The following is a 21,308-nucleotide window of genomic DNA, read 5'->3' as shown; positions in this document are numbered from 1 at the left end:
TTTTTTTTTTTTTTTTTTTTAAATCCACACCAAAAGCCAAGAAATCTTTACCAGCTAACGCAGCTTTTGGCCCTGGTGCTGCAGGCAGAAGTCCAGGGATGCTCAGGCCAAATCCCTTCAGCTGGAAGGTATTGTGCTGCTGTTTGTTTTGGAAGCACAGATGCAACTGATTCTTGTGTGAGTCTTCTGGTGTCACCAATTCCCAGGAATGAGATCTTGGCCTTGTGCATGTAAGTGGAAAATATCCATACATTTCAGTGGGATGGGGAGCCCATCCAAGTTCCCTCTGCGAATGGAGCTAGTTAGCAATGCATTACTGTGCGTTCAGGCTGGGATTTGGCTTAGGTGGAAATAAAACAAGTGTTGACTTGTCTGCTAACAGTGGTTTCTGTTGCTTTTTGTGTATCAGTGATGCTTCCAGTGGGATTTAAACACTCCCATTGCCTCCTACTACTGTTGTCTTGTGCTTCCTGAGTTAATTGTTTGATGGCTTACAGCGTTGTCGGGATTACACAAATTTGTCACATGCTGGATTTTCGATCAAATATTTTGGTAAAAAAAAGATATTTCTGAAAGCGAAAATACCTTTGTTAAAATTGTAATTGTTCTTTTCTGTTAGGAAAGAATTATTCTTCCAAGTCTTGGAAGAGCAAATGAGTCAGCCCAGCACGAAAAGCTCGGCATGTCTATTTTGGTAAGAAAGCACACGGTTTTATGAAGGTGACCGTGCTGGGGGAGGGTTTTGTTTCTTGCACCTGCTCGGCAAAGACACGAGGGCGGCTGGTGGCTCAAGGCTGGCCGGGAATCCACGGAGGAGCAGGAGGCTTGAGCCGGGAGGAGGAAGGAGCAGGGAGGGATGAGATGGATCTGGGCGAACTGACTTAACAGCGTTGTTTGGAAAAGGGGTGACAGTGGGGATGGCTGGGACAGCGGGGGCCCCAAGGGGAAGGGGGAGGCGCCGCTCTCCACCGGCCAGGGGGTGACCCCCCGCTATCGCCACGTTGCCTTTGGCGCTGCCTGTGCCCCGGGATAACGTGGGAAGCGCCGTTCCCAGCGGGGCAGGTGCGGGCGCGGCGGGGCCGCCCCGCGCGGGCGGGAGCGGAGCGGGGCGGGCGGGGCGGGGGAGGCGCGGCCGCCCCGGGGCTCGGGCAGCGCGGCCCGAGCGGCGCCCGGGATGTTCAACCGGGCCGTGAGCCGGCTCAGCAGGAAGCGGCCGCCCTCAGGTAACGGGGCCGGGGCAGCGGGGACCGCCGGGGCCGGGAGGGCTGCGGGGCTCCGGTGCCGCCGCGGGGGAGCGAGGGGCTCCGGGCGGTCCCCGGGCTGTCCCCGGGCTGTCCCCGGGCCGCGCCGCTCCCCCCCGGCCCCGGGAGCTGCGGACGGAGCCGGAGCTGCCCCGCGGCGGGTCCGGCTGGGGGGCGGCGGTGCCGCTCGGCGGGATGCGCGGTGGGACCTGCCGGGACCGTGCCGGGACCGTGCCGGGAAGGGAGGAACAGGGAACTGCGCTCTGCTCGGGCTTCTGCCCCATCAGCCGCTTCTCAGTGCCCGACTCCTGCGGGCTGCTCTTACTGGGGGCGAGGTAACAGCCCAGAGCTTCAGAGCGCGGTTAGTCAGGCTGTGAATCGACTTTGAAGAGTTCGCCTTTGGAGGGAGCGTCTGAAGCTGGAATGGAAGTTACCAAGGAGTGATAATGCGGGACTTCCCAGTTCCCTGTGCAGACGGGCGCGGTGCCGTGTCTGTGCGCTCCCTGCCCGCGCTGCTGCGAGTCTGCCGATTCCGAGGCGGTGATATCTGGTATCAGTCGGTGCTGAAACAACTGGGGTAAAAGTAGCAATCTCCGAATCCTAGAAAATAATGCTACAGTTCATTACGTGCAGGAAGAAGTTGCAATCTTTCTAAGAAAAGCCAGCTGCGGTGTTTGTCTAGACTTGATTTGGGTTGGGGTTTTTTGGGGGTTCTTTGGTTGTTTTTTTTCAAGGATATCTGTCTGGTGAACGCTTCCAGAGATGCTACAAAAACGGAACGTCCCTTTAGCTTCCTTCCTTATAGTTAAAAGTGGAATCCAGGAGCCATCTGTTGCTAGAGGCAGTCAAAAGAGGATGTTGAGGCTCATGCTCTGAACAACCAAGACATGTGAAGGGCAGCTCTGCTGTAAGGAAAAGGTCTAGAACTCAGCTGCTGCTTGGAAAAAATTGTTATGCGAGGACTCATCTGGTGATGCTTGGATGCATGGAAAGTAAGGGAATTTCCCCCTTTCAGCTGCTTACTTATGAAGTTTGCCACCGTTTCATACCTTGGATTTATTAATTCTGGACTGGGGATTGTTGCTGGATAGGCTTTCTGCTGAGCATAGGAAAAGACAAGGTACTCAGAGTACTTTTAAAGTAATGATAAAGGTTCATGGCTCGCAGCTTTATGATCCAGGTGAATGAGGGCAGGTGCGGTCAGAAGTTCTTCGAGAAGAAATTGAGATGGCTTTTCTTGTTTTACATTAATGCTTGAATATAGAATAAGCAACGTGCTGTTTACGTGGTGCTTTTGTCATTTTGACTGTTTGTGTGACATTTGTTTGCCAGGGAGTTTGCAAAAGGCTTGTGTGGGAAAGAGACGGGTGGAACAGGCGTTTAGGAAGGGACGTGCTCCGTGGGATTCCGTGAAGGGTGTGAGTCTGTGCTGCTTGATATGGGCCACGATATCAACAGCTGGAGAGTGGCAGCAGCTTGGGAAACCGTTGCAGTGCTCCTGGAAGGCAGAGCGATCAGCATGTCTAACTCAATTAGCTGGGTCTGAATCACTCACAGTTGACGGCTTTCCACTTATTTTATTTTTTTCGGTCAAAAACAAGGCCCAGAACTGCGAGTTTTGACCTGCAAAGTTGTGTATGTTGATGTTATTGACGCTTTCTGTGGTTTCAGTCCAAGTTCCTGATTGGAGAATGCAAACATTTGCCGTTTTTGATAGCACTCTTCAGCTGATAATTACGGCATTATTAGTGCTGCACTTACCGTTCTCATACAAAGAGCCTTTATCCGCAGTCTGGTGCTGCAGGGCTATTGTGTGATGGGAAGGCAGCTTCTATAAGAGTCTCCTCTGCAATAATGCTCCAGCTAATGTAGCTGCCTGTTTGTTGTCTTAGCATGGAGTCCTCTGAAGTTGGGTGATGTTAAAACAAGCACTCAGTCAGTTGCCGTGCTGGCTGCTCCCTGCACATTTTCAACTCGGTGGAAAGTTTGTTTCAGCAGAAAACTCTTACAACTGGGCCCTGCTGTGTGTGTGCTTTGCTGGCTTTCTCTGCCTCTTGGTTTCTAACCCCAGTAAAAGACAGCAAGCTGTGCTATGAAATATAATTAGCATATTGCAGTGTAAGAAATGTAGTTAGTGTATTTATCATCTGTTGTGCGTCCTGTGTGTTACTTTTACAGAAATACTGGTGGAAGGACTGCCATTTTGTAATACCCTTTTAGATGCACAAAATTATCTCCCCGTTTTCAGTATCAGCAGATGTCTGCCTTCCTCATTTAAATGACCTTACAAATGTATATATATTGTTAAACATTGGGATCAAGCTTGTTATTTCCAAGCATATATTACCTAACTTTGTCACTAGAGGATTTTTAAAAGGAGAAAGTTATCTTTATGGATACCAAACAGAGTTGAATAGGTTTCAGGAGAATCATTCATGTAACTACACTTATTGGTGTCTTGCCTTTTCAAATAAATCATTTCAGACTCATTAATTTGTACTTCAGTGGAAGTATAATTTTTAAGGTAATTTAGTAATGTGTTATGGGAGGTGGATTTGGGGATCAGCTTCTGGAGTCATTTGTGGGGAAAACCTCTTTCCTGTCTTTTAAACTCTTTAAAGAAACCTAGAAATCACACTTCAAATCTGCTGAATGAAACCAGCACATGGCGTGGGAAGTTATGATCCTAACTGGGGGTGGGGTTGGGTCACTTTTGTTTTAGAATATGTGTTGATGATGGCGTATTTAACGGGGTATAATAAAAATACCCAGCAGTTTTAATGTCCCCATAAAATTTCAGGGTGTTTCCTACTGCCATGTGTCATTTATGTTTGTACTGAAGGGGAATGTTAATGTTTTATGGCTGCAGAGGGACACTGAACATGGGGATCGATGGTGCTCAGCCCAGAGGGAGACCTTGAGCAGTGCCATGCCCAGCACACAGACCTGAGCCCTCCAGAGCTGTTGGCACTTTCCCTGTCACAGCTTTGGCCCCTGCCAGCTGTGCCACAGCTGTGCCACTGCTGGCAGGGTGGTACCAGCCAGGTGATGTCCTCAGCAGGGTGCTGGGGGGCAGTTTCTGTGGTTTTGGGGGTCTGCTCAGCACAAGGGTGGTGCTGCAGCACCTAAGCCTGTTCTCTGCCCCTTGTGTTTGTTATGTGCAGGGGGTTTGAGGGTCTGCCTGGTGTCCCCTGCCTCAGTGTGGGCTGAGCCTGGGCTGGGCTGGGGTTGCAGCAGAGCTGCCCAACACCTGAGACATCCCCCAGCCTCTGCTCTGGGAGCTCCCAACTTCAACAAGAATGAGTGAGGCAAGGGGTGAACAGAAGGGTTGCAATGGGCAGACAAACCTCATCTTGGTACCACAGGACCTTCTGGGCTGTGGGGATCTTGTGAAGTGAGGAAACAAGGGGAGTAACAGAGCCCTGCACAAGGCACAGCAGATGGACACTGGGAAGAAGCCATGCAGGTCTTCCCTTCAAAACCAAGTGTTTTTTCTATTAATGCTGTAGGAAGAGAAGGCAGGGAGAAGGGAAGCAGGAACATAAGCGAGAGAAGAGTTTGGATGTTGACAAGGAGGAGCAGGAGGGGAATGTAAACGTAGGGAATAGAGTTGGCTTGTGCTGGGTAGGCTGGAAGTGAGGATGATGATCAGGGAGGACACAGAATAGCCAGCAGTAAAATGAGAGATCAGTGAAAGCAGCTGAGGAGAAGGAGATCAGTGTATCCTGGGTATATGGAGCACTTATTCTGGTCTTTGCTCACCAGAGTTTATATTTTTTAGGTTCTCAAGGCCCTGGGTCTGCCCTTTGGTGCACTGGCTTGTTGAAATACGTGCTTTTCAAAATAATCATTAATGTCCACTGAAGGTTTGGCTGGAACAGAAACGCTAGAAATAAAATCTCATTTCCATGTGTTCTGTTCTAAATCATGTATTAAATAAGGGAATGGCCTGGTTCTTCAGGCCACGAGCAGCTGCACACGCAGAGCTGCCCTTCTGCTTGCAGGTGAGCACGACTGTAACAAGAGGTTCGAGCTCCTCAGAGGTTACTGTGTTCTGGTCCGATGTACTTGGCTATTCCCACTTGAATCTCACAGATTTGACTGAGATTAGGAGCCCAGATACTTAGAGTCAGGCTGCTAAAATAAATGTTGCAAGTGATAATCAAGAACCACATCCTTTTGCACAAAGGGGGGGGGTGGGCAAACCCAGGCAGCTTTAACTGGCTGTGCTCGTGTCACATCTGAGGGCTGCAGGAGTGGCCTGGGGGCAATCCCCTGGCTGTGACTGCTGGCCTTTAGCTCACAGACTCTGCCTCTCATGTAAAAACCCCACTCCTATCACAGGAGAAGGGATGTTCATTCATTTAGAACAGTGCTCCATGTCACTTTTAGGAAAACAGAGACTTCACAGGTCACCAACTCAAACCCCGAAGGCTTTGCTGTCGTGCCAGTGTTGTGCAGGGCTTTAACCTTAGCATTTATTCCAGTTACCAGCTGAAAAGGGCATCTGATAGCACAGCTCTGCATAGATAGTTTTTTGAGATACTTCCTGAGGTTTAGTTTTGTGGTGGAAGAAGGGTTTTTTAACACAGCTTAAGCAGAAGTTACTATGATCCATATTTCCAAAAAGTTGGTAGAGTGGAATGAAGGAGTTATTAAAATAAATAGAGGCTGTATTGGTTACAGAAAGGGTTTTGTGCCCCTCTCCAGTGTGTAGTGACTTGAAATGGAGCTCTTATCCTGACTTCCCTTGCCCTGCCCTCCTGCCTTCCCCGGGCATTCTGTGTGTGAGAGGAGAGAAGGCCAAGCACTTTATATCTGTTTTAGAGTTTTTCAGATGAGCAAATCCTTGGAGTCCCTCCAAGTAATAGGTTTTCCAAAGGGTAGACAGCAAAAAATTCTTTTTTCTTCATCACCAGCCTTGAATGCAAAGCACTTGTCCCTGGGATAGGGAAAATATAACCTGTGTGCCATCTCTCCTGCCTGTGAGAAGGCAGCTGGCAGAGCAGATGTGGGCACAGCCCAGTGCACCTTATAAAAGGAGAATTTCAGTGGACTTGGAAACAAAGAGAAAACCCACCCCTTTGCCCCAAACCAGGTTGACTCAGCTTCAGTGAGGCTCTTCTGCCAGCTGTCTTTCCTCCCAGTTAGGCTGGGTTAACATCTTGGACTGGTTCTCCTGCTGAACAAAGCATTATTTTTCTTTCTCTCTTTGCTTTTACCCAACCTCCAGCCTCCAGTGATGGTTCTTTTCTTAAAAGTAAATTTCACATGTTTGACTGACCAGGAATTGCTTTATAGGAGCCCATGCTGTAGACAGTGTCAGAAAAAGACCAAATGATCCTTTTATGACACAAACTGTGGTCATTGTGTTCCACAGGCAGAAGGTGCTTGACCTCCTGTAGAACAGTGACAGTGCTCATGAATTATCTGACTGTAAGGAATTTTTGCCTCCTCACAGGCAAAGCAGAATTCAAGTGTGTGTGTGTGTGTGTGTGTGTGTTTATCTTCAGTTTTATGGTGTTTCCTTTAAAGACAGCAGCTGTAATCCCAGGGTGCGGGGGGAATGTGGGAGACATCCACGTGTGACTGCCGTTTGTGCCATTTCTAAAGAAGGTGGTGTTTCTTTCGATCTTTTTTCTTTTTCCAGAGATAAATGACAGCGAGGGTCACCCAAGCAGCAGCCACCAAACCCTGAAAGGAACCTCAAAATGGGCCACGTCGCTGGAGAACCTCCTCGAGGACCCAGAAGGAGTGAAACGCTTTAGGGTGGCTATATTAGCTATGGGTGTTTCTGTAGAACACAGTTAGCATTTAAAGCTGCACGGGGCAGGGTGCAGCTGAGCCAGGCTGTGAGCACAGAGATGTGGCTCCTTTGGCTCTGTGCCCTGAGCAGAGGTGGCACGTTTGGAGCTGTGCCACCGGCCGAGCTCCTGGGGCAGCGCCTTTTGCCCGCTGCCACCGCAGCTCCCTCCTGCCAGGCACTGCAGGACTCCTGGCTGCATCTTCCTGATGGGATCTGTCTGCTCCTGACAAGTCACTGTGGGATAAACCGCAGTCCTTGAGCCACTGCTCCCTCCTGCCAAGGGTTATTTATCACTGAGGGCTCATCTGGGCTCTTCATTCTCATCCATTAAGCAAAGTTACCACTGACAGTCTCTGAGCCTGACGACTCTTAATCTGTGTTTAGCAGCTGCACTGAAAAGTATCCCCTGTCACTTTACTACCAAGTGTGGGCTTGTGCAGCTCAAAGTGGCTTGAGGTTTAATTAGGTGAGGGTGGTGAGTTGGTTTTTCAAGGTTTCTTGCCTTATTACACGTAAGAATAGGAACTACCCACTTGAAAATGCTACTGATAAAATGCTCTGGGCTAATATGGTGTCCTGGCAGACTGGTTTAACAAGTGATGTAAACTAGAATTACAAAACACTGATTCTGAATTCTTAAAAAAAAAAAAAAGCCATCTTGGTGCTATTTAATTCTTGGCACTGCTTGATCTCTATTTTCTAACACTTGAAAGAGAAAACTGATGATCTTGGAGCTATAAATGTTTCAGCCATTATGTTTCATAAATAAATTTAATGCTCATTTTTCCCCTTTTAAAGCATGCCTCACTTTTGGAGCGATGTGCTGTGTTAAACACTGCAGAGAATGCAGATACATCTTCTGCTTTAGTTTACTGAAGTGAATTTATTGCCACTGACGATCATGTTTAGAAACACTTTTATTTGTAGAGATTTTACTCATTAGAAAAATCAGAAAGATACGAAATGAGAATCTCAGGTGATCTGTGACTCTCATTAAAATAGTTCATTATACTCACCAGCTAATGAGCTCATATATTTTTGGATTTCCCTTTGAGTAGTGGCTGTAAAAGTGCTCGAGTTATTTAAGGGAGGCTGAAGAAACTATTCCTGTTAGTTACTGATGTGCTCTGAGATTAAATGGAGCCCATCATCCTCCTGGAATGTGCTTCCAAAATGCAGAATATGTGCTGTTCCTCTGTGTGTTGGTATGTGCAGATGCACTAGTGCAGTGGTTCTGTTACACTGGTTATGTAAACTCATGGTAACATTCACTGTAGGCAGCTTCTACTTTTAATAGCTACAGGAGGAAGAGAGAAAAACAGCTGAGGAATTGAATTCTAACATTTGTGTGTTTGTTTTTCTCTTTCCTAGGAGTTTTTAAAGAAGGAATTTAGTGAAGAAAACGTTTTGTTCTGGCTAGCATGTGAAGAATTTAAGAAAACACAGGGAAAAAAACAGGTATGTTTCCTGAATAAAATTTTAGTTGCCAACAAAGTTTACTTAGCAGAGCTGGAGCTAAACCATTCCTGTTGTGTAACGTGCTCTGTGTGAATGCAAATAAATGTGTTTGAAGAAATTGCACTAAAATCATCGTGGTGGAATTGTTTGGAAACAAAGCTGGTTCTGTGTCAAATCAAAACAAAATGCTGAAATTGTCAAGTTTCCCATGTTTTGAAACCTCTGAACTTTTAGTAATTGCTTGGGAATAGTAAAAGGTTTATTAATTCAATGATTCATTAATGACGTTGCATCATCTTGCTTGCAAACATAAAGACATTTCATTCAGGACATTTTTAAAGCATAGCAGCTATTACATGGCAACAAACACCACTGCAATTCTTTAGTGAAACATAAAAATAACACACAGCACAAACAAAAATATTTCACAGTATCAAAATGTAACATTTTGCCTTATGGAATTACAAGTTACAAAACAAATAAAAGCGAGGGTCTGTTTAAACTTTTTTTTATTTAAATATATTATCCAAATCAGGACATGCCTGCAGACAATTTTCATGAAAGCTGTATCTTTCTAGCAGCAAATACTCTATTGGAAATCTTTTCAGCAGCCACCTCCAGTAAGTTTTTTTCCACTGCTTAGACCTTGGTTTGCATTTAGACCCATCAGAAATACAGGATCCACTTTCACATTTAGACTTTGAAGCCTATAAAGTCAGGCCTAAAATATTTATCATATTTTGTTTTTTTCTGAAAAAGTGTTTTGTGACTGGTTTTGTTTTTATTTTTTTTTGTTAGTTCTGTTATTTTCTTGAGAAGTTTCAAATTAGTTGTGAATATTTTTTGGTGTTGATAAATCCACCCCCCCCAAAAAAAAATAATATTTTTTCCAAGAAGAGGAAAATATATTGGTTTTGACTGAGCACTTTGTAACATTTAGTGCTGTTTCAGCTGCTTCCCTCCCTCATTAAAGGTTCACAAATGCAGATAGTCTTCAGAAAAGAACAACTGGTCAGTCTACTTTTCTGTAAGGTCCCATGCCTTGCAGTGGGATAATAATTGTATTTTCCCTTGCTAAATAATTTCCATATTTTTAGCTATTTTAGGATTGCACGTGCCAGGAGATGGTAAAGTGATGTACAGAGATAAGAGCTTAGTGAATCCTTGAATGAATTGCCAAATGAACGGACAGAGACTGAACTAGGTTCTGTTTGGATTAATTATTCAGTACCAATCATTACACAGTACTGCCCAAACTATTTTAATTGGCTGGAATAAATGTGCTTTAGAATGACACAGACTTACAGTGAGGTTTTATAGCTACTGCTTGTGGATGCCTTTGTTTAGATAATTGACAAAGCTGGGAAAAGCACTAAAAATAGAAATATTTCCAGTGTTTATGATAGCATGAAGCCTGAATTTGTCTTCTGAAAGTGACTCTTCTAGAAATTGGTTTGTGTTTACCTACTGTGAGCAAAGTATCCTAAAAACAAATTTTTACCTGTTTTATAACCTGTTTCTCCTTAAAACTGGTTTACCACAGAAACTAACTCAAAGACCCTTAGACCTTTGGCCAGATGAAGCTGGTATCAGATAACCCAGACTGGAGTGGGTCCAGAGGAGGCCGCGGGGATGCTCAGAGGGCTGGAGCTTCTCTGCTGTGGAATCCGACTGAGAGCTGGGGTTGTTCAGCCTGGAACAAGTTCCAGGGTGGCCTGAGAGCCCCTTCTAGTAACTGAAGGGGCTCCAAGAGAGCTGGAGAGGGACTCAGGACAAGGGCCTGGAGGGACAGGACAAGGGAAATGGCTTTAAACTGAAAGAGGGCAGACACAAGGAAGAAATTCTTTACTGTGAGGGTGGTGAGACACTGGAAGGTGTTGCCCAGAGAGGTGGCTGCTGCCCTGTCCTTGGAAACACTCAAAGCCATTGCTGGATGGAACTCTGAGCAGCCTCATCGAGTGAAAGGTGTCCCCTGTCCCTGCAGGGGGTTGAAACTAAATGACCTTTAATGTCCTTTCAGACCTAAACCAGTCAATGATTCTATGAATGTTTTTTTTTTCCCCCCTATTTTAAAGTATAAGATAAACTTTTCATTATTTGACATGAGAGTTCTGGTGTAGGGTTTTTCTTGGTCAGTTTAAACTTGCACAGAGGTACCTCTGTTCCAGGGGTTCTCGTTGTTACCCTTTCTGTGCCAGCCTGGAGCAGGGTTTGGTTCTGCATGGGCTGCTATTCCAGTGGGATGGTTGGTTGGCTGAGTGACTGTTCTGTCCTTCCCTCGTGTTCTTTCTGGTCCTGGCAGGTAGATGCAGGCTCACTCTGCTCCTGCTTTCCTTTGGTTGCAAACAAGCAGCATTAGTGCCATTCTAAGGAAATATCCTGGGCCTTTCCTCACGGCTTAATAAGTTTGTTGCTCTCACCACAGTCACGTGGGTTCTGCCAGGAGCTGACTTAGGTCGGGCCAACACAGGCAGATCTTATAAGATGTTGTGCAGATACATCTTCTCTGTGCCCTTCCTCTTGACTGAGAGCCTGTGTGCAGCCAGGATCTGCAGCCAGATCCCTTTGGATCGTGGGACCAGAGGCAGCACTGGCAGGAATTAGGTCAAGTGAGCTCTTCTGCCACCCATATGTTCCTCATCATGGGGCACATATTTAATAATTGAGATGGGAGTGGTGGGGATCAGTGAATAACATTTAACTTTAAGTATTTTATTGGAGTTAGTCATAAGTTGTTGCATTTGGGACTGTCAATGAAACAAACAGCATGTCATTTGTGCTGCTTCCCGGGGTTTCAATGTTTCTGCTCTTGCAGCTGAGCTTTTAAAATAAATTACAGATTGCAATAAATGCTTCCAGCAACGGGGAATATTTTCAGCTATTGCTAAAGCCCACCAAAATATCCACGTGGAAGTTTTGTAGAGGACGATTTCAGAACAAAGTTACATATTCAGGAGTTCCCTCTGTCTCTTCCCACATGGAATGTAGCAAGGGTTTAGCAGGACTGGGTAATGCTGCACAGCTGCTGTCTGCTGGAGCCTGCTCTGATGAGCATCTGGGGCTTCCATCCACCTCATTTGGGAACCACACTCATGCTTGAGAGCTGAGTTTGACCTTAGGAAAGGAAGTGGGAAATAATATTGTATCCACTTGAAATAGTGAGGGGGATTGCTGCAGACAGAACTTTGTACTCCAAATGGGAATTTGGCACGGATGCTGGGGAGAGCACACAGATGGGAGTGAGAAGTGCCAAAAATCCTTTAACAACCACCTGTGAACAAGATCCCAGTTTAAGTGTTGTTTCAGTTCCAGAGCAGAGTCCCCTGTGCTGGGGCATCAGCTTCAGGCTGATGCAGAACAAGGAATGTCCCTGACTGAAGGGGGGCCAACCCTGTCTCCTCCAGCTGAACCTGACTCTCCCCAAATCACATTTGGGGTGTGCATAAACACACTGGCAGCTTTAACTGCACTTTCTCTTTAAAACAAATCATAAATTGTAGTTACACTGATGCTCTCCTGCTGAAGCACAGACGTGGCACAACACTTCTGTTTGCAGCTGAGCCTGTAAGGTTCAGCTCTGCATTTCCATATTTTCCCATTGCTATAAAGTCAGGTCCCCCGTGCCTCTCCAACGGCCCCCTCTCCCTGCCACAGCTCTTTCACTTCCTTTCTTTGTTATTCTTCCTCACAAAATCCAGAGAGCCTCCCTGTTTCACCAGCCTCCCACGCAGTCCTCTGGTTCCCCTGCTCGCTCTTTAAACTTCCTCACAGTCACTTCTAGTTTTGTGTTTCCTCTCCAGCCTTTCTCTGCTCTTTCTCTCCAGTGCCCAGCTTGCTCCTGAGTCCTTGGGCAAGCAGCACCTTGTGCTGTGGCTGCTGTGGAGCTGCATCTGCCTTGAGTAGCCAGCAGCTGAGGACAGCCTGGCAGTTTGAGCAGAGCAGATAACTTTTGAGCACATACTGCAGCTTTTCCCTGGGTGTGTGTGCTGCTTTTCCTCTCCCTTTATTTCCTCTTTTCCATTGACTCAGTAGGAGGGCAGTTTTTTTCTCAGTCCCTTACCATTCTCTCAAATGTTGTTGGAATTTTGACAGCAGGTTCAAGCTCATTTAGGCAGTGCAATCATTTGCTCTTGCAATAATAGCTCAGGCAGCTTTGCTGTGTCTGCATTAGGGCATTAATTTTGCCAGTTAAAGCAGTCACACCTCTGATTAATGGGACTAATTGCTCATGTAGAACAGATGTGGCTGACCCAGTCCTCCCTGATCTGTGAAACTGGAAAGATTAGAAATTGTTAAAAACAGTTCATTGGGACCTAATGCACCTGACATGTAATGTTCTACCCATCAGATGAATAATCTGTTTTAAAAATACTGGAAAATGTGTGTCCCCTTCAGCAGTGAGAGAGTTAACTCTTTAGGCCTCCTGAATTCTCAAACACATGCAGCTTTTGTTCTAATTATCCCCAAATGCAAATGTATCTCAGCTGTAAGGCATGAAAGAAATTCTGTGGCTCCTTCATGGGCAAGGGTTTAAATGCTTCCTTCTTCAAGGCCCCTTCCCATCAAAGACACAGCCCTTTAGCTGGTGTGGGGCTGTGGTTACTCATCAGAGGTGCTGTGGGGAACACTGAGGAGCACCCCGGGCTCAGGATCACACAGCTCCTCTTTTCAGTGTGCAGAATTTGGACTGTAGCAGGCTCTTGCCTGGCTTGGCTCTTTCTACCCCTCTGGCTTTTTCTCATCCAACCCTTTGGTCAAGGAGGAGCTTGCATTCAGAGGATTGTGACCACTCACTCACTGCTCTGAAGTTTAAAGGTGCTGGTTGGGTCAAGATGTTATTGCTGTTAGTGGTTTGCCAAGGGAAGAACTCTGAAATCAGGGCAAACACCAACAAACAGCTTTGTGCAAGTCACACCTACCCTTATTTATCAGCTTTCAGAGGCTATTGGGAGCCTTATCTTTACCATTCAGTCAAGTTGCTGGTGTTTTCTTTGCTCGTGTAGTCAGTGTGGTAGGTGAGCTGCCCTGAGGTAGTAGCTAAAACAAAGCCTGCACTATGACAAGTTATCTAACAGTGGCACAGATTATACACTACCTTTGCCTAGGTTTGCCTTGCAGTAAATTCCCACAGTGTTTTTCCTTTGGGTTCCTTGCACATACTGATGATCTGTTAGTAAAAATAGTCTTCTAAGCAGTGAAGACAAGGCCTAGCTGATGGTGCTGAGCAGTTCTACACTGGATACTCAGATTCAAACACCACATCTTGCTGTAACCAAAGTGCTTCCACTGATGTCAGTATAGATGTTTGCCTGCAGAGATGTTTTTCTTCCAATACAGATGAACACACACAGATAAGCTGATCTATGTGTTTTGTTACCTTTTTTTTTTTTTTAATTCAGAACGTGTTTTAATTTTAGGACGTGGACCTCAAGAAGTGACCTAGATCTGTCTCCAACAACACATTAACCAATACAGAGGTTATCTACACAGCAAATAATGCTTTAAATAAATATGTCCTTTTGCAGATGCAAGAAAAAGCTAAAGAGATTTACACGACTTTCCTGTCCAGTAAAGCTTCCTCCCAGGTCAATGTTGAAGGGCAGTCCCGTCTGAGCGAGACCATCTTAGAGACACCTCACCCTCTCATGTTTCAGAAGCTCCAGGACCAGGTAAAGTTATTTTGTCCAATGACACAGTTTCATCAGTTTTTTGTCTGTTTTTAATGCACTCTGCTTTCTGAGCACAAGTTATGGTAGGAAGGTTGGGAATCTGCCTGCTGCTACCCTGCTACAGAGCTGGGTTGGTTCCGTGCTGGTGATGTCAAATGCAGCTGCTCTGAGGTACCACAGGTTTTGGGCCCCATCTAACTGAGGCCAGTTAATTAAGACACTCCATGCAGCCATTCTAATTCCAGTTTGGGACAGTCCTGGAAAACTGGGTGAAGCTTTCTCCCGGGTTCCTGTGTGGGTAATTTGAGGCTCCCCCCGCTGAGTAACTCGGTGCCTTGGTTTTCCTGTGTGTTCACTTGTGCTGAGTCACTGCTGGTGTTTGTTTCCATAGTTGCCACTGGTTTCCTTGAGAGCTCGAGATTCTTCATTTTGCTTTGTTTTGGTATTTATATTGATATGAACATAACACAATTTTCTGAAAAGCCTCCTCTTCTGTGACTTGGAGAAGTTGGTATCTGCTTTGCCTTTTCCCAAAGAACTTGGGAGGTCTGGTAGAAATTAGGTGATATTTTGCAGGCATGTCTTTGGGTGGTAAATTTCCTTGATATTTAGCTGATTTTAAAGCTGAAGTTATGAAGTGAGTCATTCTTATCTGCAGCTTTCCAGCACTTGCAGTACTATTTTTAAATCCTCTACCATCCTCAGGACTACCTGCATTTTCCATTTGGCTCTTTCCTTTTGTGGAGAAACAGCACACTGATTTAAATAGTGTTTTCAACCCATTTCAGTCAGGTATTGAACACATTGCTTGGGACTGGCTGGGTCAGTTGAAGGAGTCTGAGGAGCAAAGGCTCTGCTGTCTTTCAAGGAGGTTCCAAGTCATTAGCAGTGGAAATGTCTGAAACTCAATTTCCATGTGAGGATGCAGAGTTTTTCATGGAAAAACTTCTGACTGGGGGGGAAGGGAAGAAGAAATGTTCTGGTAAATCTAAGCACTGCAGTTCAGGGTGGGTGATTATGAGAGGGAAGCTGGAGAGACTAGTGGAGTTAGAATATTCTGCAGTTTTACAAATGACATGCACATGGGCAGCCAAGGATTAGTGATACCTGAACTGGAAACATGCTGGACCAATGGCAGAGGAATCCCACTAGTGTGGGAAGACAGTCTGGGAACTTTTACAAACAAATGCAGAACATTTGTGGGTCATTGCAGGATTCCACTGCTTGAAGCTACTGTTTACTGCTGTTAGATAATAGTTCAGAAGAGTTATGGTCTTCTCTAGTTTTCAATCCTTATAAAGTTATGAAGAGTGGTGTAATTTGTTCTCTAAAGAACATTCTTAACTACTGCTGGTGCTGTGTGTCTGAAGTGTAAAAAGGCAGGGCTGGAAAGCCCCAGCCTGGTCTGCAGCTCTGCTGGGAACCAGCACTTGGGTTCTCCAGAGACCTGCTGGTCTGACTGGTGCTACTGGTGGGCTGTGGGTTTGTGCTCACAGGGTGGCCTTAAACAAATGGCTTGGGGGCAGTTGTTGGTGCTGACTGAAGTGGTGACAGTGGTTCATAGAAATCTGTGTTTAAAAATACTTGAAGGGTGAATGTTGCTGCTGCACAAAAGCAATGAGAGGAGGGAATGAGCAAAAGAGGGTTCTGCTTTTGCACATGATCATAAAATCTGCCTGTTCTGTACACTTGGCTGACCAGGCTGCAGAAGATATTGATCTTACAGTGCTCTGTCTCTCTGGCAGATGCTTTAAGTGATACCAGGAACAAGGGAAGTCTAAGTTCTTAACACTGACATGATGTTTTAACAGGCAAGGTCTTCCTTACTATTTTTTCCCTCGAGCTGCTTGGATAAATTTAATTACATTGTAGTTGGCCAATGCCTGGAGGTGTAATTTGGCTTGGCTTTGTTTAACTGCATTGATTAGAGTCTGCATTGATTAGGGTCTGCATTGATTAGGGTCTACATGGAGTGGGTGCTTTGGGATTGTCCATATTCCAATATGTTGCTTATATAACAGTATTTCCACAGCTCTAAACACGAACTTAAATATTTAAATATGCAAATGAACAGTGGTTGGTAAAATCCACCATGTAATTTACTTGTAAGGGAGCTATTTCAGCAAACACACAGACAAGAACAGTCAAGTTTTGGATGTTTGCCTTTATCTGCCCAGGTTCCTCGAGGATGTGGAATGAAAAAGCAGTTTAAGGCTGTTTTCTTCCTCCTAGCAAACAGTTGTCTTACCTGGTTGTGCTCTCAATTAGAAGGGAGACTGTAAAGGTAGAGCTGAAGTTATCCAGGCACGGATTAGCCACACATGCAGGTCAGAATCCAGAAATTTGTCTTGGAAATTGAGTTACTCTGAGTACCATAAAATGTAATCGGTCCTGAAATGTGACTCAGAGAGGCTCCAGTGAGATAATAGGCTGAGGGTGATGCTGGCTTTGGTTTTGCCTCAGTTACAGTCCTGAGGTTAACTTTTTTTTCTTCCACTCTGTTGCAAGACCAGCTTAAATCTATAGTCCTGACCTTGACACCTGAACAGTTTCCAGACTCCTCTCCCAAGCCTTTCTGTTTTCAGAAAACTCCAAAAGAGCTGTAGCTTTTTTGTCTGTGGTGGATACAAATAGAGGAGCAGAAGCAATGCTGAGGGACGAGCCTGAGCTCAAGCCCTGGGAGAGAAGAGCTGTACTTGGTGCTGACTTCATGCTTCCATGCTGGCCATGAGAAGAGGGGCAGCTCTTGGCCTAGTGTAAAGCATAAAGGCACTACTTTAATCCATCGCCAATTTAAAACCACATTTTATCTGGTAAACTACATCTGCACCAGATCAGCTCTTTGTGGAAGGAACCTGCAACATTTCTGAGCTGGCCTGAGACCAATCTTGATGCAGTAGGCTAAAAAGGATGGGAATACTGGCATAAGTTTAAGAAACCTCAGTCAAACCAGTTGTTTCAGTCTAGGTTCAGTTTGAAGTTTCAGTATTTGTGTAAATTATTTAGAGGCTTTCTGCAAGTATCCATATATATAATGAGTAGTTCTGTAATGTTCAAGAGGAATTGCAGCCAGGAAGGTGCATAAAAGGCCCCTCTCTTTCTTCAGCTCTGCTTTGTCCCTCTGAGTATCTTCCAGACCCCCTCCCAGGAGGACATCCCTGCTGGGTTTCACTCCTGGGAGCTCTGCAGGGCTAAAGCTGCCTTGGGAGGGCACCAGGCACTGTCCTGCTTGTTCTCACCTGTGCTTCTGACCATCCTACAGAGTGACCATGGCATGGGAACTCCCACCTTCAGCATTAGGTTTGCAAAGTCGGCTACTGTGAAAAACATAATCTGATTCTTAAACAAATATGGGTGTTATTGCCAAACAGTGACCATGGAACCTACAATATTGTTTGCTAAGTGCAGCTAAATGTGTATTTTCAGTGTGTTGCTTTTTTACTGATGCTTTAGTACTGGCAGAACAAAAGTACCCTAGAATTGATACTGTCCTTCTCATTTAAAAATCTCCTTTTCCTTGGGTCATTGGTTTTGTGTTCTTTCCCCCCTCTCTTACCAGATATTCAACCTCATGAAATACGACAGCTACAGCCGCTTCCTGAAGTCAGACATATTCCTAAACCATCAGAAGTGTGAGGAGCAAGAGGAGAATTCACCAGAGGCTCAGACTGCAGCCAAAAGAGCCTCAAGAATTTACAACACATGATACAACGGGTCTCTTTGGGAGAGGCAACACAGTAATGAAATTACACTCAGGAACAGTCTAGGGTTAGAGCAGTTGCATTTAGGGCTTGGAAAGCTCCAAACCTTTTTAGGAGATTACCTTCTTAATTGCTTGAATGACTAATTGTTTTTGCATGATAGCTATTAACCAAGCACCCATGGAAAGACTGTTTCCTGGATAAAAGGCTGAGGTGTTCCTCCAGAGCATGACTTGCCATCCATATTTCACAGGTTAAAATGCTTTCAATTCTTGTGTTTTCTTTTGTCACCAATGATGATGAGAAATGGGAGACAGGGTGGTTGTTGTTTTGTTTTTGCCTTGCAATTTTTATTTGTGACTAGCTTTTACACCCTGAACTGCTGGGAGAAGCTATTGAGGAGTGCATTTCACATTACTTTGTGGATGAGTCATTCACAGCAAATCTAATCACCAAGGGACAGCATCTTTCAGGTTTAAGTTCAGTAGAATCCAATCCCTTCCTATGTAACTTTCTTTCATGGTGATACCTGTTTAGCTTTGCCTTCGTTATTCAATCAAAATACTTCTCTAGTTGTGATTTTAATTTCTGTATTTCCTAATTTTCCCCCCTTTTTCTTTTTTCCTTTTTTTTTCCTTTTTTTGGCAGTAGACAATCACTTTCTTCAGAAGGTGGAATAATCTTTATTCCCTTGGGAACAGAAGCCCTAAAATAGACAGAGTCTCTGCAGAACTTCTGACTGCCATTAGGAAACGTGACAGTAAATATCCCACTAGGGCACACTGATTCCAGCAAACCTTACCTGGGGCATGTCCTGCATGTCGGTGGAACATCAGTGTTGGGAAGCATCTGGTCTCTCCCAGGTCTCCAGGACAATCCTGCTCTTTGCAGCAAGAGCACTTTGGCAAAGGACCAACAGACCAAATCTGGTTTTGTTTTACTAAAATCTCTCTACTAAAGTCACCCTGCCTTGTTTTGTTTGCTCCAGAAAAGTATTCCAGGTTTTTTTTTTTCCGTAATTGTGACTTTTTGGGGAGCTGCAGTGGAACAGGGGGTTGGCATTGGGGTTCAGCCATTCTCACACCAAGCTTGAGAGGAAGGGGAATTTATTTCTGCCTGGTGCCATGAAAGATGAAATGTTGGGGAGGGTGAAGGAAGACACTCCCCATGAGCTCCCATGTTGCCCTGGGAATGTGTCAGAGCTGCAAAGCACATCTTGGGGCACAGTTTTTCAGGTGTTCAAATATTTTTTTTTTTATTATTTCATTTTCAGTGTTATTGAATTGCAGTTTAAGTTGGGAAAGTGTATTAACTACTCACTCTATTTACAAGCCTCTCAGTTTGTAGTTTAGCTGTTTCACATTCTCTCATTATTTACTTTTTCAATTTTTTTGCACTGCTTGTCTTGAACTTTTGTTTATGTGCTGGCTAATCTCAATGCACAGTTAGCTTTTGAACATTTTATACTTCTTTTTTTGTCAGAAAGGCCAGATACGTTTTGCATGTTACTGTCACCATCAGTGTTCTAAGCTAAATCTAGGCTGCCATTATTGAGAATGCAAACTCACTTTCTAGACTTGATTATTCCTCTTTAACTCTGAGCCACTCTTTCGGGTGATGTACAAAGAAAGTTGTTTCCATGGGCTTTTCCCTAGTTAGATGTACAAGTGAGAATGGAAGTTCTGATTCTTCCCCCAGAGCTACATGCCCTGCTCATTTGTAGAAAATCAAAGGAGAGGTCAGTGCCTCCATATGCTTGTTGTAAGGTGTAATTCTTATGCACTGAGTTATTTTTCCTTTTACGCTCTCAAAAGATTTGATGGTGATGTCATATTTCTTCAGGCACTTTCTGTGGCATTTGACCTCATGTTTAAGCTGTATTTCAGTGTTTTGTCAAACAGGGATGAATTAAACACGTGCATGAAGCTATTTTTTTATTTTTTTTTTCTGAGAGGTCCTAGGAAATGGGACCATCCAGTTCTGGACTTGCCAACTCTTTGTAATTTCAGGATTACCTCTTCTGAAAATCCACTGTAATAACGATCTCTTAGTCCCTGCCACAGCACAGGATGGAACTTCTGATAGCATTGAGTTCCTTGAGATGAGCAGTTTAACCAGTTTAGGAGTTGGGATTTGTCTCTTCCCAGTATTTGCTGCAGAAGTTTTAGTGATATTGAAAACTTCAGGATGGGGATCTTCATGGGAAAAATGCAGAATGAGCTCTTACCACATTCATCACATGGATGCACAGCAGATTCATTTTTAATCATATTGATTTTAAAAATGCATGAGCAAGGGAGGAAGAGTCTTTGACGATCATGTCTTAAAATAAATACGAAGAATAAAACCAGGAGCTGTATGAACAAAGGTAGGGCACTAAAGAGAGAAAATATTTGTTTGTAGCTGCTTATAAACAACATTTTCCTTGGCACTGTGCTGCCTACCAGGTACTGTCTTTGCTTGTTAAAAGCAAGTGCCCCATATGAGTAGACACCAAGGTGCTTTACACTATTGCCAGACTAAAGTTACTCAAATGGAAATGTATTTTTTAGCAGCATCTTGATACCTGTGATGTTTATTTCAATACCTGTTATGATTCTAATATGCCTAAATCCACAAAATCCTTAATCTTTGAATTGCTCTTTTACCTCAGAGGTAAAAAGTGGATTGCCCCATTGCCTGGCTTGTTTATGGTGTCTGGTTTTGTTTTATTTTTTATTTTTTAGAACACCAAGAAGTAGACTTGCAAGGTACAGAAATCAAAGACCTTTTCCTATTCATTAGATTATCTGTATTTTTCAGTAAACAGTAATCAAATTAAAACCTAGCAAGCAGACATCTGTAATTGCAACTTGTATCTGTGTGGAGAAAGTTATTTTACTTCTGTTGATTTTGCCACTGGCCAAACTTACTTTGGGAAATAGATGACATTTGCTCCTTGTGGCATAGAACAAAACACACAGATAGAAAAAGAACTGCTTCCCTACAAGTAAATCCTGCTTTCCAGGAACAACTGTAAGCGTTGCATAAAACCTCAGGCTGTAAGTGGGTGCTCAGTTGCTTTGTGTAGAGATTAAAGATAGGATCTGCTGCTCTTCATAGAATTTACACTGAAGGTATGAGCACAAAAAAACAAGCTGGAGAAGTTTAGTGCCTGATTGCATGCCTTGAACTCTACCTTGTTTTGTGTTTCTCAGCTAAAAAAAATTAAAATACTCTACCAATACACCATATCCGTGTGCTGACAGCTGGTTTGTGTTTTGAACACAGTTTGGGCCAAGATCACTTCATATCCCATAGTTATCCCGTTTTCTGCTCTCAGCCCCTGTTAGCACAGTTGTTCACAGCCTGTCCTGGTGTGTTTTTCTCCTGGAAGAAGGGATGACACAGTGGGGCTCACTTCTGAGCCAGCCCTTGCCTGAGCAAGTTGCAG

At 44.5% G+C, this 21,308-nt stretch overlaps 1 protein-coding gene across 2 annotated transcripts; it reads left to right on the top strand.

Moving 5' to 3' along the window:
- Positions 1-1,132: 1,132 nt before the first annotated feature.
- RGS10 (regulator of G-protein signaling 10) lies at positions 1,133-21,106 on the top strand. Of its 2 annotated transcripts, none has more exons than XM_017809336.1 (5): positions 1,133-1,223; positions 6,892-7,010; positions 8,419-8,505; positions 14,031-14,174; positions 17,734-21,106. In XM_017809336.1, exons 1-5 carry the CDS (start codon positions 1,175-1,177, stop codon positions 17,878-17,880), a joined length of 546 nt encoding a protein of 181 aa, XP_017664825.1. In that variant the 5' UTR covers positions 1,133-1,174; the 3' UTR covers positions 17,881-21,106. The 2 variants fall into 2 exon arrangements, with proteins under 2 accessions (XP_017664825.1, XP_017664826.1); XM_017809337.1 differs by lacking the exon at positions 1,133-1,223 and adding an exon at positions 1,494-2,233.
- The last annotated feature ends 202 nt before the right edge of the window (positions 21,107-21,308 follow it).

The sequence above is a fragment of the Lepidothrix coronata genome, unplaced genomic scaffold, assembly GCF_001604755.1.
Source record: "Lepidothrix coronata isolate B3197 unplaced genomic scaffold, Lepidothrix_coronata-1.0 Scaffold25, whole genome shotgun sequence".
Classification (NCBI taxonomy): Eukaryota; Metazoa; Chordata; class Aves; order Passeriformes; family Pipridae; genus Lepidothrix; species Lepidothrix coronata.
This window is presented reverse-complemented; position numbering and strand designations above follow the sequence as displayed.